General features: G+C 40.3%; 1 protein-coding gene across 1 annotated transcript in view; it reads left to right on the top strand.

Annotated features, from left to right (window-relative positions):
- The window catches only part of LOC126335624 (Down syndrome cell adhesion molecule-like protein Dscam2), a 178,530-nt gene that overhangs the window by 136,925 nt on the left and 21,609 nt on the right, over positions 1-19,996 (top strand). The window contains exon 9 of the mRNA XM_049999079.1: positions 2,376-2,531. Within this exon, the coding sequence (XP_049855036.1) occupies positions 2,376-2,531 (156 nt within the window). The remainder of the gene's footprint in view (positions 1-2,375; positions 2,532-19,996) is intronic.

The raw sequence follows: 19,996 nt of genomic DNA, 5'->3' as shown, positions 1-19,996 counted from the left end.
CTGACTTAATTCAACTTCATTCCACTATCCTCATTTTGCTTTTGTTGATGTTCATCTTATATCCTCCTTCAAGACCCATTCAACTGCTCTTCCAAGCCCTTTGCTGTCTCTGACAGAATTACAATGTCATCGGCGAACCTCAAAGATTTTATTTCTTCTCCATGGATTTTAATACCTACTCAGAATTTTTCTTCTGTTTCCTTTACTGCTTTCTCAATATACAGATTGAATAACATTGGGGAGAGGCTACAACCCTGTCTCACTCCCTTCCAAACCACTGCTTCCCTTTCATGCCCTGAACACTTATAACTGCCATCTGGTTCCTGTACAAATTGTAAATAGCCTTTTGCTCCATGTATTTTACCCCTGCCACTCTTAGAATTTGACAGAGAATATTCCAGTCAACATTGTCAAAAGCTTTCTCTAAGTCTACAAATGCTAGAAACATAGGTTTGTCTTTCCTTAATCTTTCTTCTAAGATAAGTCGTAAGGTCAGTGTTGCCCCACAGGTTCCAATATTTCTACGGAATCCAAACTGATCTTCCACAGTTTCGGCTTCTACCAGCTTTTCCATTCATCTGCAAAGAATTCGCGTTAGTATTTTGCAGCTGTGACTTATTAAACTGATAGTTTGGTAATTTTCAAATCTGTCAAGACCTGCTTTCTTTGGGATTGGAATTATTATATTCTTCTTGAAGTCTGAGGGTACTTCGCCTGTCTCATACATCTTGCTCACCAGATGGTAGAGTTTTGTCAGGACTGGCTCTCCCAAGGCCTTCAGTAGTTCTAATGGGATGTTGTCTACTCCCGGGGCCTTGTTTTGGCTCAGGTCTTTCAGTGCTCTGTCAAACTCTTCACGCAGTATCATTTACTGCATTTTTATATTTTCTCCTTTCATCAATTAAATTCAATATTTCTTCTGTTACCCAAGGATTTCTACTAGCCCTCATCTTTTTACCTACTTGATTTTTTGCTGCCTTCACTACTTCATCCCTCAGAGCTACCCATTCTTCTTCTACTGTACTTCTTTCCCCCACTGCTGTCAATTGTTCCCTTATGCTCTCCCTGAAACTCTGTACAACCTCTGGTTTAGTCAGTTTATCCAGGTCCCATCTCCTTAAATTCCCACCTTTTTGTAGTTTATTCAATTTTAATCTGCAGTTCATAACCAATGGTGGTGAGAGTCCACATCTGCCCCTGGAAATGTCTTACAATTTAAAATCTGGTTCCTAAATCTCTGTCTTACCATTATATAATCTATCTGATACCTTTTGGTATCTCCATGATTCTTCCATGTATACAACCTTCTTCTATGATTCTTGAACCAAGTGTTAGCTATGATTAAGTTATGTTCTGTGCAAAATTCTAACAGATGGCTTCCTCTCTCATTTCTTACCCCCAATCCATAGTCACCTACTACGTTTCCTTCTCTCCCCTTTCCTACTCTTCAATTCCAGTCACCCATGACTATTAAATTTTTGTCTTCCTTTGCTACATGAATAATTTCTTTTATCTCATCATACATTTCATCAATTTCTTCATCTTCTAAAGAGCTAGTTGGTATAAAAACTTCTACTACTGTAGTAGGTGTGGACTTCATGTCTATCTTGGGCAGAATAATGCATTCACTGTGCTGTTTGTAGTAACTTACCCTCACTCTTATTTTTTTATTCATTATTAAACCTACTCCTGCATTACCCCTATTTGATTTTGTAATTATAACCCTGTATTCACCTGATGAAAAGTCTTGTTCCTCCTGCCACCGAACTTCACTAATTCCCACTATATGAGTATATTTGAGTAAATATGTTACTGGATATCTTGAATAATCTTCAATTAATATGAAAACGTATTTCACTCCACTGAGAGATTTGTGGCAGACACTCAATACATCACAATGTACCAAACATAGAAGTATCTTTGGCTAAGGATCAGCAATCCTTTGCCCTTAACCTGGAATATGTTTGTACAAGCTGCAAACCATTGTGAAGTGTACAACAGAGGGTATGTCCCACTGTACCAGGGATTAGGACTCTTCCCCATTCCATTCATGTGTTGAGCATGGGAAGAATGATTGTCTAAATATCTCTGTATCTGCTGTGATCAGTCTAATCTTGTCCTCATGATACCTATGTGAATGACACACAGGGGATAGCGACTAGGAAGGTAAGTTTTCATGTGAGGGGTTGTCAGCTATCACTTTAAAATTTTTAAAATCTTCAGAAGTAAAAGTATAAGAAATCACCAATTATTTGTCTAAAATAGGTTCCCATAAAACATAATAATTGTAATTATTTTTCCTAATTTGGATTTATTAATCTCAACTATAAAATATTCGAATAATGTGTAACACTTTGTTGTAATATCATTTCCAGATTTCTCACATCCCATGGAGCAAGTAACCAGAGACAATAAAATGGAGTTAACTAATCTTGGCCAATTTTGCAACTACAGTATAGAAGTGTGTGCATTTACCAATAAAGGTGATGGTGTTAAAAGCCATCCAATATTTTGTAGGACATTGGAGGATGGTATGGCTTATGTTAGTTTTCACAGCAGTTTGACTTTCACCAGGATAATTTTTTAATTTTTGTAAACAGTTCATGATGAAATTAAAAGAGTTTTCTGTATCAGTCATTTATTATACCACTAAGCATTTCAGCTGTTTATACCATCATCAACATGTTGAATGTTATGCAGTTACATTCCTGGCAGTGCTCAACAGTAAAACCACATGTGCAGTGTGAAGTACACACTCAATACATAGCAGTATTCAAAATTTATTTCAAAATTTTCTTCAACTAAAAAAAAGTAACATAACCTCTTGTCCACTTAGTCTGCTGCTGTGAAAATAGGTCTGTCCTCACTAGCACTGGAGCTATAACTATATAACCTGATAGTTATGGCATTGCCTGTTAAAGTGGATTGTGGTATAATAAATGAGTGAGTGACACAGAAAGCTGTTTTATTAGTGTTTAATTATTAGTTATAGACCTGATGATGATGTACTTTATGGGCAGACTAATTATTAGACAGCAATTATTGCTGTAAATGTAAGATAGCAAAATGAAGCTTTTAGCCAGGTAGGTAACTTAGGGGTTGGTAATGCAGTAAGAGCATTGGCCATTTAAGACAAGGGTCCCAATTTGAGTCCCAGTCCAGCAAACATTTTTAATCAGAAAACCTCATTTTCTTCCTTAAATATTCACACGATATAACTCTATTTGTAACATAACATAGATGAAAAGCTGGGTGATACATGTGCTATCCACTTGGAAATCTTATGTATATGAACAAGAGGTATGTGTGCAATACCTAACATGAAAATGAACAGCAAGTAACCTAATCTAATAATGAAAATACCTGTTCATATAATGGATAAAACACTGTATCATTCCAGAGAAACAATTATGTTTTCTTGCTTGCTCTTTCTTCATCACTGATTTCATTGCTGACTATTACTCTGGGATGGAACACTTGAAATGACATGTAACTGTAAGTTTCTTTTAATTTCTTCTGACTTCCTTTAATTTTTCTCTATTGGATTTGAGGCTTCAGGGAAGTCAGAATATTGGTGAATCAGAAGACTGAAGCAATGTGATTTTTTCTGTAAATAAATAATTGGTATTGTTGATAAAAGTGAAACAGTGGTACATAATGAGTAGCTAAATATTATAAATAAAAATGCAACTTTTACCTTTGGAAGTAGTGACTTTTCTATTAATCAAGGTACTTATTGGTAATGGTTTCTTGATTATGTAGAATATTATTTATTTAAACTTATTATATACACTCCTGGAAATGGAAAAAAGAACACAGGGACACCGGTGTGTCAGACCCACCATACTTGCTCCAGACACTGCGAGAGGGCTGTACAAGCAATGATCACACGCACGGCACAGCGGACACATCAGGAACCGCGGTGTTGGCCGTTGAATGGCACTAGCTGCGCAGCATTTGTGCACCGCCACTGTCAGTGTCAGCCAGTTTGCCGTGATATACGGAGCTCCAACGCAGTCTTTAACACTGGTAGCATGCCGCGACACCGTGGACGTGAACCGTATGTGCAGTTGACGGACTTTGAGCGAGGGCGTATAGTGGGCATGCGGGAGGCCGGGTGGACGTACCGCCGAATTGCTCAACACGTGGGGCGTGAGGTCTCCACAGTACATCAATGTTGTCGCCAGTGGTCGGCGGAAGGTGCACATGCCCGTCGACCTGGGACCGGACCGCAGCGATGCACGGATGCACGCCAAGACCGTAGGATCCTACGTAGTGTCGTAGGGGACCCAGCAAATTAGGGACACTGTTGCTCCTGGGGTATCGGCGAGGACCATTCGCAACCGTCTCCATGAAGCTGGGCTACAGTCCCACACACCGTTAGGCCGTCTTCCGCTCACGCCCCAAAATCGTGCAGCCCGCCTCCAGTGGTGTCGTGACAGGTGTGAATGGAGGGACGATTGGAGACGTGTCGTCTTCAGCGATGAGAGTCGCTTCTGCCTTGGTGCCAATGATGGTCATATGTGTGTTTGGCGCCGTGCAGGTAAGCGCCACAATCAGGACTGCATACGACCGAGGCACACAGGGCCAACACCCGGAATCATGGTGTGGGGAGCGATCTCCTACACTGGCCGTACACCTCTGGTGATCGTCGAGGGGACACTGAATAGTGCACGGTACATCCAAACCGTCATCGAACCCATCGTTCTACCATTCCTAGACCGGCAAGGGAACTTGCTGTTCCAACAGGACAATGCACGTCCTCACGTATCCCGTGCCACCCAACGTGCTCTAGAAGGTGTAAGTCAACTACCCTGGCCAGCAAGATCTCCGGATCTGTCCCCCATTGAGCATGTTTGGGACTGCATGAAGCGTCGTCTCACTCGGTCTGCACGTCCAGCACGAACACTGGTCCAACTGAGGCGCCAGGTGGAAATGGCATGGCAAGCTGTTCCACAGGACTACATCCAGCATCTCTACGATCGTCTCCATGGGAGAATAGCAGCCTGCATTGCTGCGAAAGGTGGATATACACTGTACTAGTGCAGACATTGTGCATGCTCTGTTGCCTGTGTCTATGTGCCTGCGGTTCTGTCAGTGTGATCATGTGATGTATCTGACCCCAGGAATGTGTCAATAAAGTTTCCCCTTCCTGGGACAATGAATTCACGGTGTTCTTATTTCAATTTCCAGGAGTGTACTTAGACTAGTGTTAATGATGTTTTGGTAATAAGCAGAAACTTTGTCATGTGTGCTACTTTTTGTTATTTAACTTCATGATTCGTTTCATATTCTCAAAAGTTCTCTTGTATAATGTAACCTATAGATTACATTAGGTTACGAATGAGTGAGTGAATGAATGGACTTATGCTTGTTGAACAAGTAGGTACCACAGGGATTGATACTAGGACTGCTGTTGTTCATGTTACATATAAATGATCTTCCATCATTTATCGAATAAGTAGAAATAGTTCTCTTTGATGTCAATGTAAGTACAATAATCAAGACTAGTGAAATAATTTCAACATTTGAAAATGTAAATTAAAACTCACCAAATAGAGGTGGCATTTGAGAGACAGCCCCCTATAAAGGTAGACTTAGGGTATGATTCAGCTATAAAATAAAGTCCTTCATCAACTAAGAAAAACACACATACACTTCCAGAATGAGATTTACACATACACTTTTTTATATATACAATCACACACACACACACATCATCTTTGGTTGTTGTGGCCCCCAGTGCTGTGAGGACTAAACTCAGCTAGGTTCAATAGTGGGGGTACAGATGAGGTATGGTGCATAGAGGGCGAGGTTTAACAGTGTGTGTGGGTGAAGATGCTGTTTGAATTGATGCCTGAGCTGAAGCACTTGACATTGCAGGTGGGGACTGCATCATTACCCATGGCCATTTAACACCACACCATGCCAAACTTGGAGTTGGTGTCACTAATGAAAAAAAGGGTTAAAGCCAGGTGGTTTACTGCTGGAGGGTTGGGAGACCAACCTGACTGAATACATTGAAGGACCCATTGAATTAGGTAGCATCAAGGTGCTGTACCAATTTCCAGGGAATTATAGGGAACTCGTCAAGCAGTTGCTTCAGTTGGCTTTCCAACTGGAAAACAAGTGCGTGCTGGTTAACAAATCCAGTAAGTTGATCTGTTGTATGATGAAGATGTGCATCAGTGATAGAATGCCGAATGGAAGAAAAATAGTGAATTGATATTGGAAATTTGCCAAATAGAGCGCCCATCGATGAAGGCAAAGCACCATACACTCTGTTAATGAAGCCTTGGATCCAAACGAGTGACACAACCAGTTAACTGTTGTTGAAAAGATGAAATTTGTGACCTAAGAAAAATCTATAGACACCAAAGTTGATGTTCCATTTCTGCCTGAAACTAAAGCTGCTGATCTGGAGTAAGTGTTTATAACTTACATGTGATCGGGTTCTCTGTGCCATGTGTACTTAGAGAGAACAGTGGAGTAAGTATTTATGACTTAAATGTCATTGGTTTCTCCATGCTATCCTTACTTTATGAGAGAACAGCCCCAACACCATGTGCTTTTGACTAGTGAAAAGCCCAGTTACACAGTTTGGATTGTACAGAATGTAGTCCCTTTATATGGAGATGATTTAGTGGATGGACTATGGAAACTGGATGGATTGTGAATAGAAATAACACATTGGTGGAACAAAGGTCCTCTTCTCTTAGTATAAAATGGAAATAACTGACTACTGCCTGAAAAAGAAAAAGTTACACTTAAGGTCTTTCTGTGCAGAGATTATGGTAACCAATTGGAGACTGAGCGAATGCTCATTTGTTGCTATGACAGGTGATTAGAATATTGTCTAGTTAATTTACAAAATATGGGACTTCAGCAGTGGTATGTTCAAGGGCCTTCTGGAATATGATTGGAGCACTAGCCATGTCAAAAGGCAACCTATGATTTTTTTATAAAGTCAGAAGGGCATGTTCAGGACTAATACCTTCTGTGGGAATTTAAGGAGACCAGACCTGGATAAACTGACTAAACCAGAGGGTGTACAGAGTTTCAGGGACAGCATAAGGGAGAAATTGACAGGAATGGGAGAAAGAAATACAGTAGAAGAAGAATGGGTAGCTGTGAAGGATGAAGTAGTGAAGGCAGCAGAGGTTCAAATAGGTAAAAAGATGAGGGCTAGTAGAAACCCTTGGGTAACAGAAGAAATATTGAATTTAATTGATGAAAGGAGAAAATATATAAATGCAGTAAATGAAGCAGGCAAAAAGGAATACAAACATCTCAAAAATGAGATCGACAGGAAGTGCAAAATAGCTAAGCAGAGATGGCTAGAGGACAAATGTAAGGATGTAAAGGGTTATTTAACTATGGGTAAGACAGATACTGCATACAGGAAAATTAAAGAAACGTTTGGAGAAAGGAGAGCCACTTGCATGAATATCAAGAACTTTGATGGAAACCCAGTCCTAAGTAAAGAAGGGAAAGCAGAAATGTGGAAGGAGTATACAGAGGGTCTATACAAGGAAGATGTACTTGAGGACAATATCATGAAAATGTAAGAGGATGTAGATGAAAATGAAATGGGAGGTATGATACTGTGTGAAGAGTTTGACAGAGCACTGAAAGACCTGAGTTGAAACAAGACCCCAGGAGTAGACAACATTCCATTAGAACTACTGACGGCCTTGGGAAAGCCAGTCCTGTCAAAACTCTACCAGCTGGTGAGCAAAATGTATGAGACAGACGAAATACCCTCAGATTTCAACAAGAATATAATAATTCCAATCCTAAAGAAAGCAGGTGTTGACAGATGTGAAAATTACTGAACTATCAGTTTAGTAAGACACAGCTGCAAAATACTAACATGAATTCTTTGCAGATGAACAGAAAAACAGATAGAAGCCAACCTTGGGGAAGATAGATTTGGATTCCATAGAAATGTTAGAACACATGAGGCAATACATATCTTATGACTTATCTTAGAAGAAAGATTAAGGAAAGGCGAACCTATGTTTCTAGCATTTGTAGACTTAGAGAAAGCTTTTGACAATGTTGATTGAAATACTCTCTTCAAATTCTGAAGGTGGCTGGGGTAATATACAGGGAGCGAAAGGCTATTTACAATTTGTACAGAAAGCAGATGGCAGTACTACGAGTCGAGGGGTATGAAAGGGAAGCAGTGTTTGGAAAGGAAGTGAGACAGGTTTGTAGCCTATCCCCAATGTTATTCAATCTGTGTATTGAGCAAGCAATAAAGGAAATAAAAGAAAAGTGCGGAGTAGGTATTAAAATCCATGGAGAAGAAATAAAATCTTTGAGGTTTGTCAATGACATGGAACGGATCTTGGTGGAGGATATAAGATTAACATCAACAAAAGCAAAATGAAATTAATTGAATGGAGTCGAATGAAGTCAGGTGATGCTGAGGGAATTAGATTAGGAAATGAGACACTTAAAGTAGTAAAGGAGTTTTGCTATTTGGGGAGCAAAATAACTTATGATGGTCGAAGTAGAGAAGATATAAATTGTAGACTGGTAATTGCAAGGAAAGCAATTCTGAAGAAGAGAAATTTCTTATCATCGAGTATAGATTTAAATGTCAGGAAGTCGTTTCTGAAAGTATTTGTATGGAGTGTAGCCTTGTATGGAAGTGAAACATGGACGATCAATAGTTTGGACAGGAAGAGAATAGAAGCTTTCAAAATGTGGTGCTACAGAAGAAAGCTGAAGATTTGATGGCTAAATCACATAACTAATGAGGAGGTATTGAATAGAATAGGGGAGAGGAGGAGCTTGTGGCACAACTTGACTAGAAGAAGGGATCGGTTGGTAGGACATGTTCTGAGACATCAAAGGATCACCAATTTAGAATTGGAGAGCAGCATGGAGGGTAAAAATCGTAGAGGGAGACCAAGAGATGAATACACTAAGCAGATTCAGAAGGATGTAGGCTGCAGTAGGTACTGGGAGATGAAGAGGCTTGCACAGGATAGAGTAGCATGGAGAGCTGCATCAAACCAGTCTCAGGACTGAAGACCATAACAACAACAACCTTCTGTGAGTCTTCATCAAAAGGTAACTCGAGGTATGCTTCTGCAAAATGATTTTGGAGCATAGTTTACCTCCTGAAAGTTTAGAAAAGAGTTCATCTGAAAAAAGCAACAGATGTGAATTGACATCCACTGGAGAATTACTGGTTTGCTTAAAGTCTCCACACAAACATTGACTGCCCCAGGTTCCCTGACAGTAACTAACAGTGGAGCCCACTGACTTGAAATGAGGGGAAAAAACTTGTTGATGTTCTAGTCCATATAGTTCAATGTTAACCCCAGCATTAATGACCAACAGAATTCAGCAAGTGTAAAGTCTCGAACTTGTTGTCCAATTTAAGCCAATGTAGATCTGTAAGTCAATCAGTGGTGCAAATGAAGTGTATCAATAGGAGGACAGGGTGCTGACAAGCTGACGGAATGTACTGCTTGAAATAATGAAAATCCAAAAGTGAAATGTGCATTGAGGCCAAATATATTGTTAACTAAAGGATCCACCACAACCACCACCTCAAGGTGACTCCATGTCTATGACAATGAATGTGCTTTACTGAGAAAGGGAAAGGGAGCACATGTGCACATACTAAAGCACAAGGGCTGATTTATAACTGAGATTAGTGTCTTGGTATCAGAAAGAAAGGAAACCAGAATGCCTTACAATGGTGCCTGTAACATAGTTTTACACAGTGCCAGCATCGGATCATGTTATTAATTTGCATTGGCCGGTGGGGGTGGGGGGGGGGGGGGAAGGGGGGGGGGGGTTGGAGTGCTGTCTGATACCTGCTGTGCCACAACATACTTTTGTAATGTGACTTCTATGTAAACACTCATTTCACGTATTCTCAAGATTTGGACATTCCAAGGAAAAACAGTTTGGGCAACTTGATAACAAAGTGAATTGCTGTGAATGATGCCTGGTACAAGCCTGAGATTGCAGAGAACTCAGACAGGTGGCTGCTGCTTGTTTACCACTTACGATTCTGTGACTGAAACTCACTGCACTGTATCATGTAGCTCTTGGCCACCTGTGAAATGTTAGGACCATCTGAAGAGAGAAATGTGTCTTTTTTGGTGAAATATTATAGAGTACAATTGAACTTTCTTGTAACAACATCATTTACAATGCTATCTCGGCTATAACCCCGTGATTTCTGTGGTACATCCATATTCCTTGTAAGGAACATACCTACTTATCATCCTTGCTTAATACGACAAATGTATTTGCTATTTGTGTATAGCTCATATATAACCCCATTTTCAGCCTGAGTTAGCAACAGGATTTTCCAAGAATCAACGTACTGTACAAGGAAATCTGTTATTGTAATACAGCAACCTGGCATATGCTTGTATCTGCCTTCCATCAACAGTAGGTGTAGTATATGCTCATCACCTCATAACTACCCTAGCGCATTCATACTACAGTAGTGGTGACAGTCGCAGAACTCTTCACCAGTACATGTGATGTCAGTTTCCATAGCAATTTGTTACAAGGCACACACTTTTTAGAACAGCATATACAGTAAAATAAAAGTTTTAATGGTGGGATAAAAACTGAAACTGATAAATGAAATCTAGAGTGGAGCTAAAAAGGTTGACGTGTCGCTTATCTGGGCTCCAAATTCCAGTCCAAACAACTTGGAAGAACAAGGATAAAATTGTTATTGCATGTGAACAAATGGGTCTAAAATTAAGTTTCTACAAAAAGCGGAATGGAATGATGTACATGAACCACTGCTTAAGTGGTTTAAACAACATAGAAGCATCAATGCAACCATTATTGGACCTCCCCTTATGGTGAAAGCAGAAGAATTTGCCTAGAAATTAACAGATGAGGAATTTGGTGCAGCAGTGGCTGGATTGACAGATTCAAGCAACATCACGGAATTACTCTTCACAAAGTGAGTGGTGAAGGCATCAGTGTGAATACTAAAACATTCCAACAATTACTCACCACTGTGTGGCATAAAATTCATCTACATCTATATCTACATCTACATGATTACTCTGCAATTCACATTTAAGTGCTTGGCAGAGGGTTCATTGAACCACAATCATACTATCTCTCCACCATTCCACTGCCGAACAGCGCATGGGAAAAATGGACACCTAAACCTTTCTGTTCGAGTTTTGATTTCTCTTATTTTATATTGATGATCATTCCTACCTATGTAGATTGGGCTCAACAAAATATTTTCGCATTTGGAAGAGATAGTTGGTGACTGAAATTCCGTAAATAGATCTCGCCACGACAAAAAATGTCTTTGATTTAATGACTTCCATCCCAACTCGTATATCATATCTGCCACATTCTCTCCCTATTACATGATAATACAAAACAAGCTGCCCTCTTTTTGCACCCTTTCGATGTCCTCCGTCAATCCCACCTGGTAAGGACCCCACACTGGGCAGCAATATTCTAACAGAGGATGAACGAGTGTAGTGTAAGCTGTCCCTTTAGTGGACTTGTTGCATCTTCTAAGTGTCCTGCCAATGAAACGCAACCTGTGGCTCGCCTTCCCCACTATATGATGTATGTGGTCTTTCCAACTGAAGTTGTTCGTAATTTTAACACCCAGGTACTTAGTTGAATTGACAGCCTTGAGAATTGTACTATTTATTGAGTAATCAAATTCCAATGGATTTCTTTTGGAACTCATGTGGATCACCTCACACTTTCCGTTATTTAGCGTCAACTACCATCTGCCACACCATACAGCAATCTTTTCTAAATCGCTTTGCAACTGATACTGGTCTTTGAAATAATCTTACTAGACAGTAAATTACAGCATCATCTGCAAACATCCTAAGAGAGCTGCTCAGATTGTCACCCAGGTCATTTATATAGATCAGGAACAGCAGAGGTCCCAGGACGCTTCCCTGGGGAACACCTGATATCACTTTAGATTTACTCGATGATTTGCCGTCTGTTACTATGAACTGCTACCTTCCTGACAGGAAATCATGAATCCAGTAGCACAACTGAGACAATACCCCATAGGCCCACAGCTTGATTAGAAGTCGCTTGTGAGGAATGGTGTCAAAAGCTTTCCGGAAATCTAGCAATATGGAATCAACTTGAGATCCCTTGTCGATAGCTGCCATTACTTTGTGCAAATAAACAGCTAGCTGCGTTGCACAAGAACAATGTTTTCTGAAACCATGCTGGTTATGTATCAATAGATTGTTCCCTTCGAGGCGATTGATCATGTTTGAATACAGTATATGCTCCAAAACCCTACTGCAAACCGACATCTATGATATAGGTCTGTAGTTCGATAGATTGCTCCTACTACCCTTCTTAAACACCAGTGCAACCTGTGCAATTTTCCAATCTGTAGGTACATATCTATTGGTGAGCGAGTTGTTGTATATGATTGCTAAGTAGGGAGCTATTGTATTAGCGTAATCTGAAAGGAACCTAATCGGTATACAATCTGGACCAGAAGACTTGCCTGTATCAAGCGATTTGAGTTGCTTCAAACCCCTAAGGTACCTACTTCTAAGAAACTCATGCTAGCAGCTGTTCATGTTTCAAATTCTTGAATATTCCATTCATCTTCCCTGGCGAAGGAATTTCAGAACACTGCAGTCATTAGCTCCGCTTTAGCGGCACAGTTTTCGGTAACAGTACCATCAGCACTGCGCAGCGAAGGTATTGACTGTGTCTTGCTGCTTGTGTACTTTACATACAACCGGAATTTCTACAGATTTTCTACCAAATTTCGAGACAATGTTTCGTTGTGGAACCTATTAAAAGCATCTCGCATTGAAGTCTGTGCCAAATTTCGCGTCTGTAAATTTTAGCCCATCTTTGGGATTTTGCACTCTTCTGAACTTCTCATGCTTTTTCTGTTGCATCTGCAACAGCGTTTGGACCTGTTTTGTGTACCATGGGACATCAGTTCCATCTCTTACCAATTTATGAGTTATCAATCTCTCAATTGCTGTTGCTACTATATCTTTGAATTTAAGCCACATCTCATCTACATTTGCATAGTCAGTTGGAAAAGAATGGAGATTGTCTCTTGGGAAGGCTTCTAGTGACCCTTTATCCACTTCTTTAAATAAAACTATTTTGTATTTGTTTCTGGTGGATTTGGAAGAAACGGTATTGAGCCTAGCTACAACGACCTTGTGATCACTAATCCCTGTATCAGTCATGATGTTCTCTATTACCTCTGGATTGTTTGTGGCTAAGAGGTCAAGTGTGTTTTCACAACCATTTACAATTCGTGTGGGTTCATGGACTAACTGTTTGAAATAATTTTCAGAGAAAGCATTTAGGACAATCTCGGAAGATGTTTTCTGCCTACCACCAGTTTTGAACAAGTATTTTTGCCAACATATCGAGGGAAGGTTGAAGTCCCCACCAACTATAACTGTATAAGGGGGGTATTTATTTGTTACGACACTCAAATTTTCTCTGAACTGTTCAGCAACTATATCATCGGAGTCTGAGGGTCGGTAGAAGGAGCCAATTATTAACTTAGTTCGGCTGTTAAGTATAACCTCCACCCATACCAATTTGCACGGAGTATCTACTTTGACTTCACTACAAGATAAACCACTACTAACAGACACAAACACTCCACCACCAATTCTGCCTAATCTATCTTTCCTGAACATCATCTAAGACTTCGTAAAAATTTCTGCAGAACTTATTACAGGCTTTAGCCAGCTTTCCGTACCTATAACGATTTCAGCTTCTGTGCTTTCTATTAGCACTTGAAGCTCAGGGACGTTCCCAGCAAAATTTCAACAATTTACAACTACAATTCCGACTGTTCCTTGATCCAAGCACGTCCTGTATTTGCCATGCACCCTTTGAGATTGCAGCCCACCCTGTACTATCTCGAGGCATCTAACCTAAAAAATCGCCCAGTCCACACCACACATCCTCTGCTACCCATGTAGCCGCCAGATGAGTGTAGTGAACTCCTGACCTATTCAACAGAACCCAAAACCCCACCACCTTATAGTGCAAGTCAAGGAATCTGCAAGCAACACAGTCGCAAAACCGTCTGAGCCTCAGATTCTGACCTTCCATCTGGCTCTGCACCAAAGGTCCGCAGTCGGTTCTGTCAATGATGCTGCAGATGGTGAGCTCTGCCTTCATCTCATAAGCAAGACTGGCAGTCTTCACCAAATCAGATAGCTGCTGGAATCCAGAGAGAATTTCCTCAGATCCAAAGCGACACACATCATTAGTGCCGACATGTGCTACCACCTGCAGCTGGCTGCTCCCTGTGCTCTTCATGGCATCTGGAAGGACCCTTTCCACATTGGGAATGACTCCACCCAGAATGCACACGGAGGACACACTGGATTTCTTCCCCTCCTTAGCCGCCATATCCCTAAGGGGCCCCATTATGCGCCTAACATTGAAGCGCCCAACTACCAATAATTGCCTGGACCTTGAAGGCTGAGAATAATCCTCTGAAACAGGGCAGGCAGCTGCATCTGGCTCAGCCAGAGACAGTGCCAGAAACTTTTTTGTCAGACGCACCGGGGAGGCTTTCTGATCAGCCTCCGGGGACGTCTTTCGCTGCCTGCCATGCTTTGGAATTACCTCCCAATCAACCACAGGCAAATGCTCAGCCCCACTGCAGGCAGCAACCAGGGCAACCACAGCAGCAGACCGATTTGGATACAGACAGGATGAGGTTGACATTTCCATGATACCCAAGTCCGGCTCCCCACAGTGGTGCCCATTGGCAACAGCCTCAAGCTGCATGACTGAAGTCAGCGCCGCCTACAGCTGTGAGTGAAGGGATGTCAACTCAGCCCTCATCCAAACACAGCAATCACAATCCCTGTCCATTCTAATCGATGTTGAACAACAGTTACTGAAACACGAGTCCGTGCCTAGATAACACAAGGGAAACACCCAAAGAATGTATGAACTAATCTGTACAGATGCCTAACGACTGCGCTACAATCTGCCTGAATTTATGATTACATTAACTAAAACTCGAAATAGCACCTCCTATATAAAACTCACACGCAATTAAGTAATAATCTATGAAGTAAACACAGAAAAGAAGCTATATATGTATCTTTCTGCGCTGTCAATGTGCACCAACTGGGATCTCAGGCCACACTGGTCTCTGAGGCCTTCATGAAGGATATGAAGATTGTGATGTCTTAAATGCAGATGAGACTGGCATTTTCATTAAATCAACACATGACAAAACTCTGCAATTTAAGGGTGAAAAATATGTTGAACGCAAGTTATCTAAAGAATGAATAGCAGTTCTGGTTTGTGCTAATGTAGATGGAACTGATAAGAAAAAAACTTCTGATGATAGGTAAAAATAAATCCTGGGTGTTTAAAGCATGTAAAAATTCAGCCAGTTCACTACAATGATGATAAAGAGTCCTGGATGACTTCTGAACTCTTTATAGCCAAAATAGGGTATTGGGATCAGGAGCTTAAAATTCAGAAAGGAAAGATACTGTCGACAATTGTCCAGCACATTCTGCACTCTCTGATATGGAGAATATGAAGCTAGGAGTCTGAAATGCCACTATCATAAGCTCATATTACTGAAAATGATACAACACATCAAGAGAAAGGCACCACATTATTTCTGATCAACTTGTATGTCTTACTGGAATTTAATTTCTCACATTATGAATGGGCAACTTGATTTTTTAACAATATTAATGTGCAGTCATTTTACCATCTATGTTCATCCAATACAATACTCTATTTTTTTTGTCTGACAAGGAAACTTTAGATTTAATTTACATTACAGAGACTGTCATTAATCAGGTCTGAGCCATGTGGTTAGAGGTGCCATGTCACGGATCGTGAGGCCCCTCCCGCCAGAGGTTTGAGGCCTCCCGTGAGCATGGGTGCATGTGTTGTTCTTAGCATAAGTTAGTTTAAGTAGTGTGTAAGTCTAGGGACCAATAACCTTTGAAGTTTGGTCCTTTGGGAATTCACACACATTTGAACATAATCAGATGTGAAACTGTCTCCCACAGATTCTTCATAAGAATAATCATCTTGAGGTTCTTCTCCATTGGTGGATTCAGTTCTGCAATTTTGAGTGTTTCAGTCTGCAGTACTTAAATATTTGTGTAAGAGTTTAACAACCATCTCACATATCACATAATAATGTTTTTTCAACATGCATCTGGTAAATGTGGAACTGTGAACTATGGCAATGTTACAGCCAAATGTGTGTAAATAGGACTAATGTGCTATTTTCTTTTCTTGTCTGCTGGAGGACAAATATAGGAGACATCCATCAAAGAATGAAGAATATGTGTAGGGCAGTATGTCTGTCGAAAACCAGCATTCTGAAAGGGTTCTGTGCTGGTTGTAGATTGACACAAGATGCTGATTAATCATTGAGGCTAGCTTCATCCATTACATAGAACAACAAGTGTGTAGTTGATGATGAGATTGGGGTGGGCCAACACATAATCACACATGCACTAGCAAAGAGTCTCAACATCTGCTTCGGTAGTGTGCAACACACAAGCTGTTAGGAGTTAGGTTACTGTAATGTCTGTGCCCTGTGGTGGGTACCCCAGGTTTTGAATGCCAAGCAAAAGGCCCGTGACCTATTTATTTCAAGAAACCTGGTATCTGCATCACTGGGGAACAGTACTGCACAATGTAAGATGTATTTCAATGTGCACTTAAGGTGAAACATCCAGGAAAATTTTACCAATGGGTGCTGCTGCTTCATGCTGTTTCATATCCCCATATCACAAATAACATAACTCAGATGTTATGCCAACTCAAGTGGGAGACATCTGAGTACCCACCCTATAGTCTTGGTCTCTTCCCTTGTGGTTATCTTGCATTTGATACCTTAAAAAAGGCCTTGAAGTTTCAACAGCTCCTGTCGGATGAGGATGTGCAGCGGGTAGGTACTGGCTTCTTCACACAGCAGGACATGCTGTTTTACCAAAAGGGCATCTTCAACCTGTTGCGTTGGTGCGATGATTTAATTACCTCCTTGCTCACAGTGATTCTGGACTGTGCAGCCTCTGGAAAGAAACTTTTTGATCGCCTCTGATTCTGACAAATTTTTGAGCTATGAATTTTGCTCCTAATACTGTGTTTCTAAACATTTACCTGGATGGCAGGGTAACTAGTTGCAGTGTTAGAGCCATGGTGAGTGGGGGAAGCAGAGAAAGGGAAAGTACTGTGACACTGGAGTGGGAACAGGGGAGGGGATAAAGGAAAGTGGGTGACAACAGAGACTAGCAAAGGTTGAAACAAGGAGAGTTATGGGAATGAATGATGTGTTGCAGGCTGTGTTCCCAACAGGGAAGTTCTGAAAAGCTGATGGTGATAGGAAGAATCCAGATGGTACAGGCTGTGAAATAGTCATTGAAGTCGAGTAGAGCATGCTGATGGGCATGCACAATATCTTGGTGGCTCAGCCATCTCTTGGTCACAGTTTTTCAGACACAGCATTAGTAGTGTTCTGCCTGACACAGTCATGTCATTTAAATATCTGGGCATAATGTTGTAAAACACTATGAAATGGAACAAGCATGTGAGGATTGTGGTAGGGAAGATGAATGGTTGACTTTGGTCTATTGGGAGAACTTTTAGGAAAGTGTGGTTCAGCTATAAAGAGAAACACATGTAGGATGCTGGTGAGACCTGTTCTTCAGTACTGCCCAGGTTTTTGGGATCTGCAGCTGGCCAGATTGAAGGAATACATTAAAGCAGTTCAGAGGCAGGCTGCTAGTTTTTTTACCGACGGCTCCAAATAACATGCACATGGTTTGAAGATGCTTCAGGGATTCAAACAGGAATCTCTGCAGGGAAGACAATGTTCTTTCCAAGATACACTATTGAGAAAATTTAAAGAACTCGCATTTGAAGCTGACTGCAGAATGAGCCTACAGCCACCAACATAAATTCTGTATAAGGGCAACAAAGATGGGATACAAGAAACTAGGACTCATATGGAGGCATACAGACAGTTGTTTTCCCCCCACTCCATCTGTGAGTGGAATAGGGAAGAAAGCGACTGGTAGCAGTCTGTCTTGTATCATACAGCGGCTTGTGGAGTATGTATGTGTAAACATAGAAGCTAAGATGGTAGACTACATGGCTGCCTACACAGGTGGCCCTACACTGCTATATCCTTCTCCCTTAATGTATCATGTTCCTTCTGTACCCCAAGTATCCATCCCAACCGAAACTCACTGCAGTCAAGCCTCAGTACCAGGAGGCAACAATAGTTATACTTGTGTTAGTTGCACTTGTGTTAATGTGCATGTGTTTTTCTGAACTAAAGAAGAACTTTGTCCCATAGCTTAGTCTACTTTTAAATATATCTACTGGCTGCTGAACACCTTCTCTTTGTGGTGAGTAGCAGTCTACCATAATTAATATTATGGTTTCATATTAAATGCTTTTGGTTTAAAGGAGACCACTCACCAAAAAGCAGGAATATTGTTTTGTTGATATGCACACACAAAAGATACAAAACTTGCTAGGTTTCAAAGTTACCTTTTGACAAACTAGAGTAAATCACACACACACAGAGATTTGTTCGCACATGTGCGCCAATGTCTCTACATGATGTAGAGGCATAGGTGTGTGTGTGTGTGTGTGTGTGTGTGTGTGTGTGTGTGTTTTACTCTACTTTGTAAAAGGATAACTCTGAAAGCTAACAAAATTTTCTTCCTTTGTGTGATCTTATCATTAACTCAGAGTTAGTCTTTTCAATGAATGATCTCCTTTAATCTAAAATTAATTACACTATACAAGAGATTTCCTACAATAGGTTTCACATTAAGCATATTTATGCACTAAATAGGCAATTGATAGTATTCTGTGTTATGTTACATAATGATTTATTTGAAGTACCAGATAAAAACAGTAGCTGGGTAATGTAAGATGACAATTAACAGCATTTTTGAGAGTAGCTGCTATTTTGCTGATATAATAGTAATGAAGTTATTTAGAAGGCATTTTATTCTTCTTCTGTCATGCATTAGATCTTGCTTGACCTGCTGCAGCTATGTTTTGTTCTTCCACCTTTTTGCTAGTCTTCTGGTGCTTCTTTTACTTTGCAGAATGCATTGCAAAAATGTAGTAGTGATCTTGACTTCTCCACATGCAACTGATGGGATATCCATTTTTGGCTGTTTTCTTCAACCCCTTTGTATACATCAGATATTTTCAGTTCCTTCCTAGTATCTACTTCTCACTATGGTCTTAAAGAATTTCAGTTTTTTGTTCTGTAACCTTATTTTATCTTCTTATCATTACTCATACTCCCATCCTGGTACTGACATAACTTTATAAAATTTAAGATAATTTTCTTGCTTTACAATATTTTGAGAAGATGTAATGGTGCTGTATAGGTAACACAGCTTCTCAGTTTTGTGTTTTTGATCCAGGCACATTAGCCAGTACTTCAAAATTTAAATTCATCAACTTGCTCTGTGATCTTGTTTGCCATTGCTACTTTTGTCCTTACTGGGTTTTTACCACAAACAGACACAGCTTTTGTTTTTTGTTTTGACATTGACATGTTGTATATCTAACATACTTTGTATAGTTCATAGACAGCTCTATTCTGGCAGTTTTCACTGTTCTTCATTAAAATCTGATCATCTACAAGTAGCATTGTCATTATATAATATTGTTGGTTTAAATTGGATATGTCATTGTGTTGTTTCTTTTTTCATCACCATACAATTTAATTGATGTGTGTGTTAAAGAACATAGACAAAAGGCTGCAACGTTGTTGAACTTCTAAGTTAATATTCTCCGTTTCTTTGTTCTTTTTTAAATTATCACCAGTAATTTGGATTCTTGTATTACACAATATGTTGTGGAAGGAGAAAGAGGGTGGAGGTTGGGGATGGCTCTAGAGTCATACCAAAGCTAGCTTTCCTAGGGAGTAAACCCTTACAAGAAAATCAGGCAGTGCCACTGTCCAACTATG

Source organism: Schistocerca gregaria, chromosome 2, assembly GCF_023897955.1.
Source record: "Schistocerca gregaria isolate iqSchGreg1 chromosome 2, iqSchGreg1.2, whole genome shotgun sequence".
NCBI lineage: Eukaryota > Metazoa > Arthropoda > Insecta > Orthoptera > Acrididae > Schistocerca > Schistocerca gregaria.
Note: the sequence above shows the minus strand (reverse complement) of the source record. Positions and strands in the feature narration are given on the sequence as shown.